The sequence below is a fragment of the Gambusia affinis genome, linkage group LG11 (genome assembly GCF_019740435.1).
Source record: "Gambusia affinis linkage group LG11, SWU_Gaff_1.0, whole genome shotgun sequence".
NCBI classification, from domain to species: Eukaryota; Metazoa; Chordata; class Actinopteri; order Cyprinodontiformes; family Poeciliidae; genus Gambusia; species Gambusia affinis.
In genome coordinates, this window is record NC_057878.1 from 12,014,310 (window position 1) to 12,035,289 (window position 20,980).

General features: G+C 38.5%; 1 protein-coding gene across 4 annotated transcripts in view; it reads right to left on the reverse strand.

Annotated features, from left to right (window-relative positions):
• Positions 1-209: 209 nt before the first annotated feature.
• Positions 210-20,980, reverse strand: part of sytl5 (synaptotagmin-like 5) — a 44,208-nt gene continuing 23,437 nt past the window's right edge. For 2 of the 4 annotated variants that reach the window (XM_044130910.1, XM_044130911.1), the window contains exons 4-18: positions 18,790-18,902; positions 18,553-18,670; positions 15,876-16,010; positions 14,938-15,046; positions 14,711-14,840; positions 12,994-13,094; positions 12,324-12,419; positions 10,825-10,890; positions 9,387-9,565; positions 9,172-9,274; positions 8,934-9,095; positions 8,734-8,842; positions 4,898-5,036; positions 3,605-3,813; positions 210-2,638 (exon numbers count right to left, since the gene is read on the reverse strand). In XM_044130910.1, the coding sequence (XP_043986845.1) occupies positions 2,496-2,638; positions 3,605-3,813; positions 4,898-5,036; positions 8,734-8,842; positions 8,934-9,095; positions 9,172-9,274; positions 9,387-9,565; positions 10,825-10,890; positions 12,324-12,419; positions 12,994-13,094; positions 14,711-14,840; positions 14,938-15,046; positions 15,876-16,010; positions 18,553-18,670; positions 18,790-18,902 (1,912 nt within the window). In that variant the 3' untranslated portion in view covers positions 210-2,495. The remainder of the gene's footprint in view (positions 2,639-3,604; positions 3,814-4,897; positions 5,037-8,733; positions 8,843-8,933; positions 9,096-9,171; positions 9,275-9,386; positions 9,566-10,824; positions 10,891-12,323; positions 12,420-12,993; positions 13,095-14,710; positions 14,841-14,937; positions 15,047-15,875; positions 16,011-18,552; positions 18,671-18,789; positions 18,903-20,980) is intronic. The other 2 variants (XM_044130912.1, XM_044130913.1) reach the window with 2 other exon arrangements.

The following is a 20,980-nucleotide window of genomic DNA, read 5'->3' on the forward strand; positions in this document are numbered from 1 at the left end:
ATGAATCAGACCTTTTCTCTTTTTTTGGTTACATGACTAATGCATGATTGTGACCTTTTTATGCATTCATCTTGTGCTGTGATCTGGGGATAAAACTGGAGCTAAATAAATAAAATAAAATAAAAGTCACACCAGACTTGTTGGGTTAAAGCCTAAAAACCTGTTCCCATTTAACCACCACCTAAAAACACGACAAGCACCAATCAATCAGATATTTTTTTTAATATCAGTAATATTCTCCATAAAGCAATAAAATCATCTTACAGACTATGGAAAGATGCATTTATTTCAAAATATTCTTGAAGCACATTTTGGAGAAGATAAGCTTTTGAAAGGTGAGTTTGTTGATCAGAACCAGACACAAGAGAGATGGTACATGCAGTACATAAATATGTTCCTCTGGATTGAGACTCTGCATGAGATTCTCGGTCATGCTAAATGGTCAGCACATAAATTTTAGTTATCATTACTTCGTATCTGGGAGTTTAGAGCAGACGTTTACAGAGACCTGGGAAATACAACTAGCATTCCGCATGAAATGTAGGTGTTTTTTTTTGTTTTTTTGTTTTTTATCTGGAAAAGTTTCGGTGAGCTGCCGAACGCATCACAGAACGAATGATCACAGCGCCCCGGGCAGCAATGACAAGGTCAGCGTCTGACTATCAGTGGCTCATGATTGGCCCCCCCCTCCCTGAGATGACGGCGGCTCACGTTGGTGCTGACTCACTCTGCAACACGCAGACCCAGCTCAGGGTTCCTGAGAAAACGCTGCAGATCACGCCTCCTCCTCTAGGTGCAAAGTTTATGTCCGCATCAGTGCTTTGTGTAACCTTCTTGTTCCTCTACCCTAATGAACACACTGATACAGTGTTATGTAAATTTACAAAACAACAAAAAAAAAGATAGTCTAAACTTCCTAATCAGGCAGGAATTTTGTGCCACATTTTATATATTTTCTTTAAACCAGAGGGGGAAAGCAGATAAACTCATCTGTAAAGGGATTACTCTTGACCCCACTGTTAAATAAACCAGCAGCTGCAAAAGAATTTATTTAATAGACATAATACATCTTTACTCCATTGCTAATTATGCTTACATTATTACTTACTGCACAGAACTCATTTTGATTATTAAAGAGTGTATACGTGGTTTGAAGTCCTGGCAAAATTTCTGCAATTACTTTTTAGAACTGCTGTTTTCTACTCATGATTTAGCTTGCAAATTCTTAAGAAGTAGTGGTAGAAAATTCATAGGAAAAATCATAATTAGTTTGATTAAGGTGTTGCTTTCTTGGGGGTAATTAGTTTCTTAGTATTTTTGTTTCTGTTTTACAACCAAGAGCAGCTGGTTAACATCTCAAAATCTTAAATAATACCTGAACTTTACCAAAGAGCTCATGTCAAAGTAAACAGAAGACAGGATCCAAAGGGGGACCATAGGTGTCCAGGATTTTGTGAAAACTATCATTTAAATTTTGAAGAAAAAAAAATCTAAATATACATGTGAAAAATAATGAGTGAATCAGAAAAGTTGCATTGAGCACTTTTAGAATTGACTGGCTTTATTCTGTTTCCTGGATAGCTGGAGCTGTTCGCTGTTCTTCACTTGGCAATTTTCCCAGCATCGAAATTTTGAACTAACATTTTGTATTTTCTTTACACTGGCATTTTTATTTTTATTTTTACTGTCTGGACAAATTTGTGTCAAGTTAATTCACATCATCAAATGCAACAAGAACAAAAAAAAAAAAAAGGTCTTCCAAGATATTTTCCAAAACTGGAGCCAGAAAAACTCTTAAGTTTTTCTGGCTCCAGTTTGCATCAATACAAGATGATTATGTTCTTCACAAATCTGCTCGGGTTTTCTACAGTAAGTTCTCTGGTTTCTTCTACTGTCCAGAATCATATTAATCTTAGAAAGGAGGGTGTATGAATATCTGTATCATATGTCCTCTTGTAAAAGATTTAGCTGCTTTTCCCCTCAGTATGCATTACTGTCAATGAGATATATACAAGCAACAACACTTTGTTGCTTATAGAGGGAATGTTTATATATAGCATTAACCAATGCCTCATCTAATACACCTTTAATCATTTCGATTAGCTGTTACTACATGCAGAAATGACCCACAGATGAGACGAGGACAGAGACATCAGGAGTAACCATGTGCTTATCTATAAGTTACACGAAGTTAAATACAACACGGGTTTCCTAAGAACGGCAGCAAACGGCAGCAGTGCTTGGTCAAGACAGATGCTTTGGGAGGGAAGAGGGGCACATGTGAGTGAGAGAGTAAGGCATGACTGGCTGTGGTGGACAGGAGAGGAGATCTGAACAAGAAAGAAAGTACAAAGAGGAGCGGTTCCAGCTGAGTCACTGATTGCTTTTTTTCTTGACCGATCGACCTCTCCAGCTCTCTCCCCACAACTTCAGAACATTTCCCCCGCTTCTTTCCCTCCCTGTAATTCGCTCTTCCGTTGTGCTTCGGTCTAAGTTCATGTGTTGCTCTTGCGCATGCTCGACCGCAGCATCAGAGTGCACTCTTGAGGAACCTCTGGGTTTTCGATCATGCGCTGCCAGACCTGCTGCTCTTCCCCGTACGAGTCCATCCAGTCCACCTCATTCCCGTAGCTTTTGCCTTGAGGAAAACGAGACAAATATTTGCTTCAGCTTGTTAGAGCATTTAGAGATACCAGGGGATAGTAATGTGTTCCAGTTGAACATAAATAATAAAAAAAAAACTATATTTAAATTTTCTATGGTTTTGATTAAATTATGTCAGTAGGTATAAAACAAACTATGTCACATGTTTTAAAGTCATGTTTAAAAAATCTGCTCCTAGTTTTGATCTAAAGAGAGAAAATATGTTGCGTCTAATTTTCAATATAACTTTATTACATTTTACCATCAAAAATCATTACGTGTTTTACTTTGTTTTATGCAGTTTTTAGAAATTGTACTCAAGTACATGTAAGCCAACTTATTGGGTAATTGGGTAAAAGTTAGAAGTATCCAAGAAATGACTCAAGTAAGACTAAAAAACTTTTTTGATTACATGCAAAATGGATTATGGTGGAAAATTAGCGCTGAAACACAGTGGTGATGAGTTTCTACATTAGAAACAGGGAAGTTGGTCAGATTTGATTGGAATATAAAGAAAAATCCTGGAAGAAAACTGGTAAAACACTTACCAGGCTTTTGACCCCAAGTAGTATGGTAGTTTAAATTAAAGCATATTTATGTGGCCTAGTCAAAGCCCAAATCCAACTGAGAGTATGTGGCAATACTTAAAATACTGATGTTCAGAGTTGCTTTCCATCCAATTTGGCAGCTCAGGCCATTTCTCAAACATATCCAAAAGCTTGCACAATAGCAAAGCTGAATATCTCAAGGGGTTGAAAGGCACATTTCTGAAAAAATATATATAACTTTCCATCCACATAATAATGTTGTTAATTCATGCTGGTCTATTGAATCAAATCCCAATAAAATACACTGACGTTTCACCTTATAATGTCCTAAAAATCCCCAAAAGATCAAGTAGTATGAATAGTTTTGCATACGACCTATCAAGCAGAAGTCAGCTGGTGTTTTCCTCTCCTACCTGTCCCCGCTCCCAGCCTGACTCCTCCCAGGAAAACATTGCTGGACAAAGCCTCTTTGTCCCACACGGTCAGCTCAAGGCAGATGTTGTTGAGGTCTCCGTCCTGCAGGCCGCAGTAGGTGAAGGTGTGGTTCCACTGCGGGTTCACAGTGCGCCGCTCCACCGCCGTCTTGTGCTTGGTTGACTTGTTATTGTCTGGGAGGAGGTATCTGTGGGAGAAAGTTTACAACTTCTCGTTACTCCACTGTGCTGCATGCACAGCTGAACACGGACCAGAGTGCCTCTGTTATGCGAGTCTTAACATTTGTTATCAGAAAGTGAGTCAGTGAACACAAAGTAAAGATTATTTAGGGCAAAAATATTGTCTGAAGCAGCAAGCAAGAATCAAAAGATGAAAAAATGAAGTGACAGAGTCTTAAAACTTTAAACAGTTTGAAGGAAAACATACAAAAAGTTGTTAATGTTCAAAGTTACCAATAGATAACTAATCTCAAGGCAACCACAAACAAGCATAGACTGAGATAATCAGCATAGAAGAGGAAAAAGGACTAGATATACCAGACAGACAAACAATTGACAAAGGCAAAAAATGAAAACTGAAATAATGACACATCACATAAGATATGTCACAAAAATACATAAAAGGAAAAATAGAAAAAGAGAAGCCAGGGCCAGTAAAAACGCTTTATAAAAAGATTTTTTACAAAATAAATAAATTTATTAAAAAACACTCATGATAACCCACATTAAATGTTTTTTCTATAAAAACATGAAACAACAAAATACCAATGGTGGTTACTGATTAATCAGAGTAGTAAAGGTACATTTAACATCTTTTTTTTTTGTAACTTGAACATATTTACCAGGTTAGTAATTTAGTAAAAATTGAACTGGATGGTGGAGTTTTTACAACAAATACGTGTTCATTAAGAGTGTAAAAGTCTTATTTTTCAGAAAACCTGAATCTCTCCTATTAGACAATGAAGTAAAGAACAGAGTCTGGAAACTCAATGATTTTTCCATACTTTTCTTTTTTTTTTAATCCAGACTTTTAGTAATAAAATCCAATTCCACTTTCCAAGCTACATAATATCTACTCTTCCACAGGAATCCTGCATATATTAAGATTTTGTCTTGACAATAACGACTGACAATTTCATAATTATGCATCCATTATGCAGAATAAATGTAAACACCCTTATGTGTCTGACCGTAAGAGCAACAGTAAATGTTTCCCCTCAAACATCCCAAGCCGTGTCCTGAATCTCATCTCACCCTTTCATCACATCTCACCCTTTCACAAAAGGATCCGAAGTGCCTCCAGACTTGACCGCTGTTAGATTTTTGGCCCCTTTGACCAGCAGCTCGACCATGCCCCCTTTAGGCAGCGTGAAGCTGCTCGTCTTCTTGCCTTTCAGGAAGCTCTTCTTCACTGCAAACCCACGAGAAGACGCAGACAAAGTGGAAGAAAACAGATTTGTCAGCACGCAGGATTTCAGTGCCATACTTCAGAGACTACTGGGAATAAAAGGCTGCATGTGAAAGATTTGATCTCAGATGTGAAGGAGTTCGTTTGTTAGCTGGTGACAACTCAAAAATGAGTCATAAATAAATAAAAACCTACAAGAAGAAATGTGTTTGACAGTTCTCGGAGGGCTCAACGTTTCTACACCTGAAAGCAAAAACACAAACTAAAGACACATTCACACCCATTGATCACTTTAGCTGATAATTAAGATGCCTGTAAACATATAAACGCGAGGATTAAAAGCTTTAAAGGTCCCATGAGAAATGAAAATGGTGTAAAGTATTACTCAGGAGCTCTGCACTTTAGCTCTAAAGTAAACGGAAATTGTGACATACATTAGGTCTAATATTTCACAGCGTCTTCATAAAGAAAGTCAGCAAATGGATGACCGATGACCCTTGAACCTTTCCATATTAATCAAAGCTGTGAATGTGATGGATGTCTGGATGAATAAATCAAAGGAAGAGTGTGACAGATGGCATCCAGAGGTGTGAGGGGTGAAACAATACCCCTATTATTAAGAGTGGACTGGGTAGCAAGCAGCCAGCGAGCATTTTACACATGACCAAAGTCTGAATATTAATCTGTTTGAATTTAAGAAGTAAAAATGTTATCATTTGTCTCTGGGAATAAAAAAAAGATTCACTGTGAATGCTTCTGTTGAGGTTGACAGATACCAACTTATACCTAATATTTTTACCCACTGATTGTGATCTAAATAATAATATTCAAATAATCTCTGATTCTCAAAATAAATAAAGAGATGATACTGAACATACAGTTTTATGGCTCAATAACTTTTAAGAACTAGAAATGGTTTGAAATATATAAAAAAAGAGTAAAATGTATACATAGATGAACTCAATGCACTGAGCTTTAAATAAATGCTTTAAAGCCGCCAAGAAGGAGCTAAAATAATTCTGTGTGAATATTTAAAAACTCTTCCATGCTTAATTTAAATTGCTTAAATGCCTGGTATGAATCTTCGATTTGTAAAAGGTTTGAGGTCGGGGATTTGGACTGAGAAGGTTACTGTCAGCCTGTTTTATCCTGTTAGAGATTTCTGTATTGATGGAGGACAAACCAGCGTGTTTCAACAGAACAATTGTATCAATCTGACCCAAATGTCTCCCTGATATGGAAAAAAACAACAAAAAGCTGGTTATAGTAATCAAGAAACCATCAGGATAAAACATGTCTTCCTAAAGCCCCAACTTCCAAACGACTGGACTTGTATTTTCAGTGGTTTATTTTATTTTGAGCAGTGGTCAGATATCCATCCAGAATTTTTCCAGAAGCCCATTGATGTCAACTAAAAGCAAATAATCAAGGTGCAACTTGGTAAGGGACATTTAAAAAAACATTAGTGGGGGTGTATTTATATTTCTGAGCCAGTATGTATAATTTTGACCAGTGTGAACAAAAGAAAATCCACAATAAATTCAGTAGTTTAGAAAATGATTAAAGTTGCTGTGTTAGCTTTCTGCCCTGGGGAAGGAAACGCTCAAATATCTCTTTAAGGGCGCAAAACAACATCTCCTGTGCATGTAAACTTTTTAATGGTCAGTTTCAGTCATTTAGCATTTCCTGTTAATAGATAAAATGTGCCAAACCTGAACCTGGACTATTTGAACAAGGCAGAATACTCATTGCACAGTTTTCATCACATTTCATTTTGAATCATATCTAGAAGCAGGGCGGTGAGATTTCCCAGGGAAACAAACAAACAAATCCGCAGCTGCAAACAAAAGTAGGCAAATTTTTGTCAACACAGACAGCTGAAGATTACAGTAAAATTACATTTTTAAATGCAGCAGGTGGTGGGTGAGTATTCAGCTGTATCTAATTTACTGTGGGCGAACTGCGGAAAAGTTTGAAATATCCTGTGCCATCTTAAACAAGGTCACTGTCTGAAAGCCTTCCTAAAACAATTAAAGCTTCTCACTTTCACCTTTCTGATTAATTTCTGGTCAGCTGCAGCTGCAGCTGTAAATTTGTGTTACTGTATGACTTTATTTATCAATTTCATCCTGATAAATTAGTTTTGCATGAAACTTTGAAGGGCAGCAATCCACAAAAAAGACTAGCAGGGGTCAAGTGGTGGTTGGAGTGTATACTCAGGATTATGTCTGTGTTTGCGTGGATGTGTGTGTGTATGCAGCTTCAGCACCTGTTTACTGAAATAGATTAGAGTTTGTCCAGTTTGTTCAGACGATGCTGATTGCAGTCAGCTGCAGGTGAAACTCATGACTAAGTACCTCATTTACATAAAGTTCAAAACTAAATTATCCCTTCAAAATGATGCTAATCAGAAAAAAAGCAATTGGATATGCAGGTGTGAAAACCTTTTTTGAGTTGAGTTTTGTCCTTTGTGTTTTACAAATTAACATTTTCACATCCTACTTGCTAAAAGCCATCAAGATGTTGGAAGATAAGGAACAGAAAATAATCTCAACTATTTTTCCCCGGCTTTGCAATAATTGGTGATGAAATGAGAGCAAGTAAAGGCAACTTTTTAATAGCGACTCGTTGGATCAGATGGAAGCGAGTGTTTAATTATAGCTCAGACTGGGTCAGGAGAAAACCGCATTCATGCTTGTTAAAAATGATCGGCTGGCTGGTGGATTACTCATTATTACAAGATTCTGCTGCGCTGCCAAACAGCGTTCTCACCCTCGGAGCTTCCTTTTATAGATCAGCAAAAGAAATAATAACTTCCAGAAAAACAAGCTTAGAAAGTGGCTACCTATTTCCAACTAAAATTAATTTAAATCCCAGCCTCTTATAAGTTATGCAATTCTGGTCAGCAGTTCACATAAACTCATTATGGGTGTGATTGTCATATTATTTTCTTATTGATTTATTTTACTATTTTTGTACAAGGAGAAAAGGTTAAAGTTTGAGTGACTATTATAGATTTTGCTCCAATCCACAGTCAAAACTATACATATTGACTAAAAGCAGGATGGCAGCATGTCACAATGGCATCACATTTTTTGTAACATTTAACAAGTTTCTGATGTAAATCTGGCTAGATTTGATCAATCATCTTGGGAGAACATGGAGGACAGCTCCGTTTATTGGTGCAGACATGGCTATTGAGCAAAGTGTCCAAACACTTAATCGGTTTTCATCAGTGTTTGGATCCGTTGGGATCATTTGGGATCCGATTGGATTTGTTCCCAAATTTCAGCTGTTTAGTAAATGGGAAGGAAAAGAATTAAGAAACAGTTCAATTTGTGCGACTGGCAGTGGAACAGACCTTCAGCATGCTAACCAGTTCAGAGTACTGAGGATTAAAAAGCTCCATCTTGACTCCTTCCACCATTATTCTTGCCAAAAAGTTCAATCGTTTTTACTGATCACAACACATTTTCTCAGAAGAAATTTAGTGTGTCGAGATGCGCAGCTGTACGTTTTAGCTGAGTTTGAAATGCCAGTTTTGGAGCACAATTTTCCATTGCGATGACCTTAAAGTCATTTAATTGTGGTCCTTCTGGTTTATGATAGGTTCAGATTTTGACAATAATTGTTTCTGGACATCCAAACACACTTTCTGTCACCTGTGATTTCACTGAGTTCAGCTCGGTGCTAAACAAACCTTGAACCTGGTCCAGAGGCAGCGTGAGGTTTTTCTCTGCAGGAATGTACTTCAGCACGACAGTCAGCTCTCCTTTGTAGTGCATGGTGGCGTCAGTGCTGCTCTCTACCTGCACACACATGCATAAAATATCCTGACGCATCTGAAGCTGCTTTAAAGGAAGATCATATGTAACAACGTGTACTGCCGCTGGCTCCTACCCTGGGCTGCAGAGAGTACCACTCCTCTATCTGAGAGTCGAACTCCCAGGAGTCAAAGGTCAGCTCCACTTCTCCCAGGAAGCTGTTGTATCCAAAGCGGTCATGGTGCCACACAGACACCTGCAGGGTTCGAGTCTCCAGCTGCGAGTGGCTGATCACGTACTGAAAAACGGAGGAGAACAGCAGCTTGTTGAAATCTGTTATTCAGACTCGACCGGGATGATTTTCTGTGACTGACTCTCAGGTTCTCGTTAAAAACCGGGTTGATGGTGTTGGGTCTGATGCTCGTCTTCCTCTTGCTCTGGCGGGACGTGTCAGGAAGCAGGTAGGTCTTCACATACCTGCCAAAACAAAGTCGTTCCTTTTTTTCCCCCCACATACGCCACACTGACATGACTCTATGCAGAGCAAAATATTATCAATTGTCATCAGAAAACCTCCAAGAGCTCTTACGCGTCTGTGCGCTGCCTCCTGTCGTCTCCCGTTGCCAGGTTGTAACACTTTTTCACCAGAATGTTGAGGGCGCCGGTTTTGTAGCTGTAACTGATGTTGAGGAGAATCTCGCCGCTCACCCTGGCGTTTCCGTAGTCGCCCGTCTCACTGTACATGCTCATCATGCTGTTGAGGCTGCTCTGTGATGCCAACACGACAGATAAGACATGAGACGAGGGAGACGAGGAGACGCACGTGGGTCCAGTTTTTGTAATTTCCTATCACCTCAGCTAATAGCTTAAAAATTAGACGTTTTCTGTGTTTATCAGGACTACAAAATGTAATAAACTACAGTAAATAAAATCTTTTTTTTGATAGGAAGATGAAGAAATGTGTAAGAAAGGAACAAATAAGGAGATTTATTAGCAGTACACAAGAAACCAGAGGTTCATTTCAGCTAAACAAAAATCATTCAGAGCCGCAAATGTTATATCATCTTCTGAAAAGAAAAAAAAAAATCATTTTTGATAAATATTTACCACAGAAAAATTTTTGTCATTTATCTGCAATTTATTTTTCAGTGCATTTATTCCATGAAAGAGAAATTGCTAAAGCCTCCACTGCTTATTATAATAACATTAGTTGGTTCTTTAACATTTTAGCCAAGGTTATTAAGAGCCAATTACAGTCCACATTACAATCACGTTGCAATCTGTAGTTTTTCCCATCTAGTGGGAAAAACTACAGATTGTAATGTGCATTTATTTGACAATCTGAAACAATTAAGTGCAAAAAGTGAAAAAAACCTAAAGGGGAGCGGACCCTTTTCCACACCACTACTTAACCACATGATACAGATATTAGAAAAAAGACAGAAACAAAAATAGCAAACCATGATGGAGCTACGTAAAAGCAATGTGAAAAAGTTAAAACTGCAGCAGTGCATGTGGTATTTTAACAGAAAGCTTGCACTCAGCTGCGATGCTGTGTTGACTGAGTTTTACCCATTTGAAACCAAAGGAACAAACCTAATGGTGTCTCTTGCACAATGCATGCCTGCAAACTTCATTTTTCTATGAAGAAAAGAGTCCAAACCTCAACGGTAACAGCAGGTAATTAACTCTGGAATAAGACTGACTGCCGGTAAACAGGAGGAGATAAAACCGTCTGAGCCCAGCTGGAATTAATCCATGTTGTTTTTCACAAAAAGGGAAGTTTGCTTCCTGTGTTTTCTCCTGCTACTGACTGTGATGAAGACTTTTTTTTTCTATTGTAGGGAGTTAGGGAAACAATAGAGATAAATATTAGCACAAACGTCCACTGAGCCAGGCAGGTGCATGCAGGAAAGGTTTTTATACATTATTGAGCGATGGGTGCACTATTTATGCTACGGCACTGCTGCATCTTTAATGTAGCAGGAAAACAGCAGCATGCAGAAACGTGAAACACGAAGACTCACAGTCTCAGCATCCGAGTCGGGGATGTTTAGGTACCCCCACCTTCTTTCTGTGCCGGGAGTGGAGGACTGGATTCAGAACGGGCCGGGAGGAGCGGAAAGAGAGCCAAAGGAAAGGAGCAGAGGTTGTTGAAGCAATAGGCAGAAAATACAGCAAGACTGACACCAGAAAACCCCCATCATGCACACACTGTTACCGTGGTGATTATCAGATCAAACCGCAGAGATTAAGAGCGGTTGGAAATCAGCAAAGATGGACAGCGCAAACAAGCAGCAAGATAAGAAAAGTGGAGAAATGTTTCTGTTCTCACTGAACCAAAGAGAAGTCAGAGAGATAAGAAGCACACATCAAAATGTAGTTATTTACTGGATACTTTTCATACATCGTACGCACATACATGTCAATGAATCAGAATATTCTAGAAAATGTTAGTTATTTAAGTAATTCTGGCTATAGCTGTACCGCTTTATGGCTTACAGCTGACAAAAAATTAAGAATTTCACATATTTGCAGTTTTTAATACAGAAACCTCATCGCACTGAGTTATACTGTATGTACTCAGTACTTGATTTAGGCTAATTTTGCATGAATTATTGTACCAGTGCAGTGTGGCATTGGGGTGGTCAGCCTCAGTATAAAAGTTCCAGAGGTGTGAATCCATATTAAAGACGATGTATACAAATCGCTTTCAAGTAAAGAATCAATAGATAACAAAAATAGTAACACTTTATTTGAAGGGGTCATGAACCTGAAGGAGTCTTTATGAATGTTTAAGATTGTTATCAGGAAATGTCTTTCGGTAAATAATGACATTTTACTGCAAAGTTGATTCTTTTAATTGACTTTTAATGCAACTTTGGATAAAAATGTAGTTATTTGACAAATAAGGCTACGTTAACACTTTGAATGCCTTTTTGCATTAAAAGTGTCATGTTTTACCAAAAGACACTTCATGACAACAGTCATAAACAGTCATGAAGACTTATTCATGTTAATGTTAGTCTTATTGCTTCACTTCAAATAAAGTGTTACCCAAATAATTTGAAGCATCAGCTTAACATGATATATCTGTTATTTGCCATATTTGTATCAAACATCTGGTGAACCTCTGAACATCTGCACCAATAGATCCTGTCGAAACAGGACATTCCTTTAGGACCTACATTTATACATTTTCCACAAATAAGACTGGCAGAACCGGCGTGAAAGCATGTTTTCACCACGCACGTCACTCTGATGACACAAAGCAGGAACTCTCCAGCATCTCACACTTCAAGTGCGTCACGTCAGTTTGCTTAAATGCAGCAGGTTTGTGAGCGTGGGAGGTTTTCTTGACATGGCTCATCCCGTGTTAGCACAGTCAACACAGAGAAAGCAGGAATGTCTTATTCTGAGGGCATGTGTGCAGAAGGACCAGGGCCGTGCCTGAGTGGTAGGGAAGCATGTAGGACTTTCCAGAGGCTGTGTGCCTTTGTTTGTGCTCGCTTTTACTCAGCGTTACCGTTGATGCGGCGTTGCTAAGGCGTCCGCCCCTACACAGGCTGTGTGCCGACATCAGGGCATCAATGTCTTCCTCTGCGTCCTCGTCGGAAAACTCCTGCAAGAGATGGCGTTCAGATGAGCGTGACATCTGGAAGGTCTGATCCAAACATCGCTGAGTGGGCGGACGGAGCCCGGGCCCGGCCTCCGTAAATTCAATCAGTCAAATCCAGACACAGTGTAGTAATCTGATTTTCACGTGTTTAAAACCACGACGTCACTGCTTTTACAGTAAACTCGAGAGCTTGACTGGAAGAGCGGGCAAAGGAAGACAGAATCAGTGAGTGTTTCTCTGAACTGCTTCAAATGCAAATCCGTGAAAAAAAAAAACAAAGCGGTGCCACATGCTGGCCGCCTCATCCTTCACCATTTGCAAACTACATCTGTTTAGATGCTCTTTGAAGTGAGCTCTGATGTGAAATTAGCATTCAAGCCCACAGCTGACGGATCTCAGTGAGTTTATCGGCCCACACATCCCAAGTTTGATGCGGTTACACAATAAAGTACGTCGCAGGTGAGGATTTAAGAGAGGTGTGGACTGAATATTCATTATTTGTTAACTTCAGAGTCAGATGAATCAGAGTGTTTGGGATCACTGAGCAGAAAAGATGAGTCAAAGCGACGGCGCTCACCGCTTCGTTGAGGCCGGGGACTGAGCGGCTTCTGAGGCTTAGGCCATCGTCGCTGTGGTCCGATCCCGGAGCTGACAGGTCCATCTCTGAGCGGCTGTGATCTGGTGCAGGGAGGGAGGGCAGAGCAACGAACGAAGAGGCAGCATTCCAAGTTTAGTAGGTCAAAAGAAGAAAAAATTCAAGCAAAAATTAAAAGGTATTTCAAATGTAAAGGTCTTTAACTATCAAACATTTAATCTGATAATGTGGGACTTTTTCTTATTGATTCTCAAAATCCTGGCAGCCCATTTCCTCTGCTCTGGAGAAATCTAACGCGCTGCGGTCCTTCGTTTTTTGATTTGAAAACAAACTCTAAAAGGCTTTTTGAAGACGTGTGACAGAATAACTCTGCAGCATGTGTTCCAAAATTTATTAAAAAATTTAAAAAATATGACTTATCGTGGGTAAATACTTATGTAAACACTTTAAAAAAAATAAAATAAAAAAATATATATATTATTTCTTTATTTCAATCAGTTTCACATTGACACACAAGGTGTTTTTTTGCAATTTTTTGTCCAAATTTTGTTGCTCATTGGTTTGTAAAAGCAATAATTTCTCCTGAAAGTCTTCATTTTCTCTCTTTCAGTTGACAACCTTTGAGGAGGTTGTTGTTGTTGTTGATTATTACCTCAAACCTTAAAGCATGAAGCTGATGATTAACAAACTGTAAAATGCCTCACTAAATCAGACACTTAATGTGACTAACAGGCTTAGTTACATTTGATTTTATGGTCTTTGGCTTCAATGAGGCTTAAACAATAGATTAAATAGACTAGATGTTAATTATTGAGCTTCAGAGCCACATGGGACATTTCCTGATCTTTGCAGGGAGCTGTTGCTGTTTTCCTGCCTTGAATTTTTTATTTATTTTTTTCTGCTAAGCTAATTGCCCTCAGGCTCTCACTCAATACTTAAAAAAACAAAATTAAAACTGATTTCCTCTCAGTCTACTTGTTTTTTTTCCTCTTGAAACTACTGAATTATTCCTCTGTACATGTCAGAAAAGGGAAACTAGAATTTAAAATTATACGAGATCAAACACTTTGACCCAAGCTGCTTCCTGCTGAAACAAAGCGGAGGATCAGACGACTCCTGCAGAGGAACCAAAATCATTACTAATCACATAGTCTGTTAATTAAATCAAACTAAGGAGCTGATCTGAAAATAGTACAGAAGAGAACACCCTCCGTCCTGACAGCTCTGCATACACCGCCTGACATCTGTGGTGGTGACTGGAGATCTGGCACTAATCAAAGCCATCCTAAAACCTTCACACACTCCAGTAAGAAGCTGAGATAAAGGCTCTGACAATGAATGAGACGAAGAAGAAGAGATTATACTTCAAAGAACAGAAAAACAGCAGCTACATTTTCCAGAGATGAGAGATGAAGAAGCCGAAGTTAATGGTGTAATTTGCAGAGACGTGACTTCTGCTCTCAGCAGAGGGACTAATTTTGTCCTTCCTAAGACACTGAACACGCCGAGTCGTCTCTCTCTGAGGTGAACTTAGACAGTCTAGCATCACCTCTGAAGTGATCTGCTGCTTCTAGCACTTCATGACGCTGTGAGCCGCTTATCAAAATGTTTGAGTGTGTGCTTTGTGGGCGCTGTGAGACGGCAGCGGGAGTCGTGCTGCATGGATGTGAGGTGAAGACAAACAGGTCCGTGTTGCTACCTGACGACACAGATGCGCAGGAAACAGAGATGGTCGGTGTGCCAGAGTTTGCGAGGTGAAGTCCCGTCCCTTCCTTCTCAGGCAGACCCTCACTGGAGCGCACACTGGCAACGCTTTCCGCTCCGTCGGGCTGCGTTCAAAAACAAACACACAAGCTGCTGGAATAAACGCTAACCTGAACACTTTATTTGGCGCTGAGAGTCTGTTCGGGTGCTACTGTCGCTGACCCTGACCCTCCGGTTGTTGCTGGGGTTGGGTGATTTATCTGGAGTTTGGGAACGGAGATTGTTGGGGACCGTGGGCAAACCCGAGGACTCCAACGCCACTGCAATGCTCCTAAAAACAAGACACATACCAGTTAAACATCAATGAGTATGATGGGCTCACATAGCTCTGGTCATCCATGAGTGCAATTTAATATCTGCCTTTAAGAGTTTATTTGGTGGAGATATTAGAAGCACAAATTTTAAACTTGGACTTTCTTTAAGCTATTCATGCTTAAATATATGAATACGCTCCATTAACAACTAAATATATCCTCTTGAGCTAGTTGCAAATAAACCACACACGTTGTATAGCAAACGACAAGCTTCAGTTTTAATTATGTCTGAATATTTAAACACTTATAAACTCAGAACTGAAGTTTTTTTAAAAAAAGGCTGAATTTCAGGCACTAACTTGACATTTAACCTGATTTATTTAGTTATTTTTCCTTCCTTCGCATCATGATGGTGACTCCCACCATCTAAAGTATGGTCATCAAAGTTACTCATGTTATATTTCACATGAATTCAATACATGTGAAATATAACAGCCTACAAAACACTGCATCCAAAACATTGCAAAATTGGACCCAGTGAAATGCAAATAATGAATAAATAAATCAGAAGAACATGAAGCTCGTGGAATGACTTCAACCTAAAAATTTATGGAGTAAACTCAGTGGGACAGGAGACCAATTGATTTAATTAAATGTTTTCTGTGAAGTTTATTCTATAAACTATGGCATTAAAAATGTTTAATTTTAATCGATCTCTCTTAAATAACACATCATCTAAGCCTCTGATGTTATCAAGTAGAAAGATACACTTAATGCTGACAGAGCTTCAAAATCATATATTTGTTTATTTTTGTCCTTCTAAATGATATTTTTTGTGTGTGTCACCTGTTTGAATGCTGACTTTGAGCAGAACGAACGCTTTGAGCATCTCCATCTGAAGACGACTTCGTGCTGACACTGTCGACTCCGTTCCCTGGTTTCAGGGTGGCGCGGCTGCCTTTCTTACCAATTTTCATCCGTCTACACACACACCCACGCACACGCACACACACACACACACGCACACCGAGAGACATACAGGTTGTAATCTGCTGTGCGAATGAAGCAGATTTGACTAGTGTCCATTACTTCACAGCCATTACAGTCTTCACTTTATTACACTGATTTGTGGATTCCCCAGAGGAAACATATCGTAAATAAAGTTAAATTTCTATCAAATTACAATTATTGTTCCATCTACTTACAGACACGAGGTGGTTTTATCAGCATTTAGAAGGATGTGGCAAGATTTTTAAAGACACGGCAGATGTAGAGCTAGCAGATTCATCAGCTGCAAACAACCATAAAATTTTAATACCTTTAAGTACAGAAGATAATTTCTTCTAACTATGGAAATTCTCAGCTTCATAATGAGACTCATTGTCTGTTTTTGAAGCTTCACCTGCTGGTTTGACTTAAGTAAGTAAGTTTTAACATTAAAATCTTGAGGTTTGTTTGGATTTATTTCCATGTTTTTTATTTGCTTTTCTTGCCGACTGGTTTCTTCCTATAAACTTAAAGAGATGATTTTCATGTTTGCTTCTCACCTACTTTTTCCCCCCTCTGTTGTTGGTAGTTTTTAGATGTATGTTGTGCCTCAATTTGCTTTTCATCTGGTTGCATCCAGAGAGCTGTTTCCATCTAAAGACGCTTGTGAGCCGACTCTGAGCTCAGAGGGAAGATTTCTTTTTAGTTATTATTAAACTGGGGGACTGGAAATAGTGCCACAGCAGCCAATGGCAAAACTCTTTTATATTTTCTTGCCTCCCACAACGCTGTCCCTAATCAAAGAGTCCTACAGAGATCATATTTTATACCAAAGGAATTTAAAAACGAAGATTTTTCTTGGATTATTATTGTTCATACCTTTATTTCTCTTCACAGCGCCTGTTTTGTTGTCCTGCCAAGTTGCTAGAGGATCAAACATTTACTGAATCTGTTATGCTGCACAATATGCTATGTTATGTTATATGTTGCTACGCTGTTCTTCGTGATGCCATACCATGACATTCCATGTAATGTTGTTTTATACAGTGATATGCTGTGCTGTGTGAGGCAATGTGATATTATTTCATGGTTTTTGGTGGTAAACAACGTTATTTTATGTTCCAGGTTTAAAGCCCAGCCTGGGGAGTTTTCATAATAATGTATGTTCAAAATATGCATATTCTGGGTTAATTTATGCCTTAGGTGTGATTGTTTGGGTTTGACCCGTTCAAGGTGACCAATGGCTACTGGAGACACCAGGCTCCATGACCCTGTTAGGACAAATTGCCAGAGACAGAGGAGGTATGGATGTCATGCAATGTATATTTAACTTATATCAAGCGCAATTTGTCTTCTAAACATTTTGTATCCCACCCTATGATCATCGTTTCAGCCAGTTATCACCCATTAAATATGACAGATTATGCTCAAATCAAAATTACGCTGAACAATCTCCTCCTGCACTAAGAGTGGAATATAAAAAAATACATTAAAGTTGTCAGCTCTCAAAGCAGGTATAAAACATTTCACTGGCAGGTTTCCTGCGGCAGATAGTTTCATTTTAGGAGAAAAAAAAGTTGAATATGAAACTACAAATGTGCAAAACAATCAGCGCATTTTTTTTTATTGTGATGTGTTATATATTTATTATATCATGTTCTACTTTATAAAATTCAAACTTGGGCTTGTTTCATCTGAAATTTTACGACTTCTGGAAAAGTTTGTTTGAGCACGAATGAAAACACAGCTGCGCCAGGCAACAAGCAAGTTCATTACAACAAGAAAAAAACAAACATGTCAAAGTGGACTACTTCTAAAAAAAAAAATCTCTTTGCTTTTGAGAATAGCTAAAGCTCAGTGCAAAGTTCTTTGCCATCAAACCCGACCAAACATTTATGATTAAGCAGATCATAAATGTTTAATCTAATATCGTTTTGCGTCACAAAACGACCACCAGACTGCAGCCAAGACTAGAAGTGATCACAGCTGGCAGAATCCAATTAATGTTTCTTTGCTTCAGAAAATGTATTTTAAAATACATTCCAGGCCTCTGACAAATCAAATAAATGTCCATTTGGTCACTTCAAAGGATCTTAGATTAAAGAGTGCACTCAGCTCAAAGCCCATTTGATTAGATTTGAGGTTATATTATCCTGTCTGCATGGTTCGTACACTGTGCACAGAAATAGTCAGAGACTTTTGTATTTATTGGTCCATCTGTAGTTGATAGTGACATATATTGACCGTCATTGGTCAGATAGGTTAATACTGTGCATTGTCACAACACTTATTTCCTGCCAGAGCTACATTGATTTTCTTCTCCATGTTTTATGTCGATGATGGGAGACTGCAGGAAGTCTTCTCAGACACATCTAAAAGATTTTCAATGCGGTGATGGTCTGGACTCCATCATGGCTGTTTTTCATGTGGAAATGCATCGTGAGCCCTTCGAATATAATCATAAGGATATAAAATACTGACTGCTCATCACTCCATCCAGCCTCACTCCACACAAATCTTTGTGCTGTTTTCTTACCCTTTCTTTCTGGCACCATCCATGATGTTGCGTACTGCACTTCGGTTGGATTTTGGAGTGTCTGGTTTCTCTAAATCAGAGGATGTTGACAGGTTTTCTGTAGACTTTTTTTCCGCACCTTGTGACCAAAAACTCTATTAATTAATAAAATCTGCAATCGTCCAGCACACATCAGTCTTAATGGTTATAGTTATGGTTTTATGGTGTTGTCTTTCAGACATTAGCAACCAGACTTACTTGGTGGGGCGCTCAGGATGGTATGCTTGATGACGTCACTGCTCAGCGCTTTCTGCTCAAAGCGCCTGGACCGTTCCTCCAGGAACCACTCTCCAGTCACCACCTTCAGCTCCCTGTTGTAAAAACACACAATCCAAGACACAAAGACCTGTGGGTGAGAGCCGAGCAAAGGGTTTTCTCCTTCCAGAAGGGCTCACTGTCATTACTCATACCAGGCACTGCCAAATGATTTGTTTTTAAGTACATGACTCCGAAACCGAGAAGAAAAATGTAAAATATAAAATGCAGAATTTGGACAGAGTGTGCTTTGAAAACTAAAGCATAGCATTATTAAATCTAAAAATGAAAAGATGGAGAAAAGGGTTGCTCAAAAAAAGGTATTTATCATGTTTAATCTTTATTTTAATGGTGATTTTATGTTAGTTTTTATTAACACGCCGATGCAACAAACATTAGTTCAATTATTTAAATGACATATTGACCATTTTGAGCATGATATGTTAACTGAAACTAAAAATCTGTATTTTCTCTTCTTTCTTATGCACTTCTTGTTACTGTGCACTATTTTATTTTTATATTTGTATCATGTTCGAATAAATTTCATTTCATTTCATTTCATTTCATTTCATACAACTAAAGAAGTCTAAAAAAAATAGAGTATAAAAAATCTTGTCCATGTTACGCTGAAGCGGAAATTAAGGTTGTTAAAACTAGTAAGCATTTTTGAGACCGATGTCTTGATCCTGTTTCTACTAAAATAAATAATCTGGATAAAATCACTGTGCAAAATGCATTATATTCGGTTGTTTTGTGAAATCTACAAACCATTTGATGTGCTTAGATTGAGCTGGTATTAAAAATGACTGCAGCGACACTGAAGTCTGGTCACTGCGGCTCACGGTTGGTGGTTGTCACTGTAACGTATCACACTGTCCACATGCAGAGCATTAAGAAAAAGCTGCTGTCAGGGCAGATATGAAAAAAAATCTATCATCATGAACAGAGTTCACTGAAGCACCAATAAATCTCTCCACGTTTGACACAACCGGAGTAAGATGAACGGGAATGTGGTGAAACAAACCACAGCTGACCCACACTTTCAGAAATAAAAAGTGCAATAAGATGAAGCAGAAAACTTTAAAACTACAACAGACCAGATAGGTGTAAATAAAAGAAATAATTAGTTGTGCTCACTCTGGGTTTTTTGGAGAATATTCTTCGTTTTGGCTTCATATTTATCTACTTCAGATGAATCCTTTTAGAATATGGAAAATAAGAAACCTTATATTTACAGCCTCTTTTTCTTTAAGAGACTGTAACTATAAATTCAAAAAACCCTAAATAAACACCTAAACCTTTTGCCTTTTGAGTCCTTGATAAAAAATAAAAACAAACATTTTATGATTGATGTTGAATCCTGCATACAGAGTTTTCAGTCAGTAGGGACAGAAAAATATCTTTGCACTAAATAGCCTAAATTATCTGTTTGCATTTTATTTCAGGCTCCATTTAGCATCCTGTTGAGTGTGGAGATTTATCCCCACCCTCATAAGTAGGACATATATGCTCTGCTGATTTCACTAATGATACATATGTTTTCTAGCATATTGAAAAAAAGAGACTAAATACACTCACTGACAAACTGCAGCATCCAGAAGGAATAATCTAACATGAACGTGAATCGGTGCGTTTGCAGATCAAGGCTGCGTAATGTCTACAAATTCACATGCAAAGAACTAGAACACAGAGAAAAGCAACAGAGGGCATAAATGGAGGTATCATGAATGATCAGATATTCAAACAGTCATTTAAAACAGAGAGTGGAGGCCAGCAGACACAGAAGATGCATCAGTGATGCATTAGACAACATTACCAGAACTTAATGAAGATAAATGAGGGTTGTTGCATTTTGGCAATCCTTCAGGCTGAGTGGCTATAATGTGTGACTGTGCAACACGTGGGGAATGCAGATTTAGCAACACAGAAACCAACAAGGCCCTTACACATGAGGTGTAACCCGCAACATGCTGCAAGGAGTGAAGGAGTGCTTTCATAGGCATGATGCAAACTGAAAAACCTTTGGGTTCAAAAATTAATCTGTAGAAATATTGTTCGTCTTTGTAATGGATTTGTTAAAAAAAAATTCTCAAATAAACTTTAAATTTGTTATTTGTTAAATTGCATCTCTAAC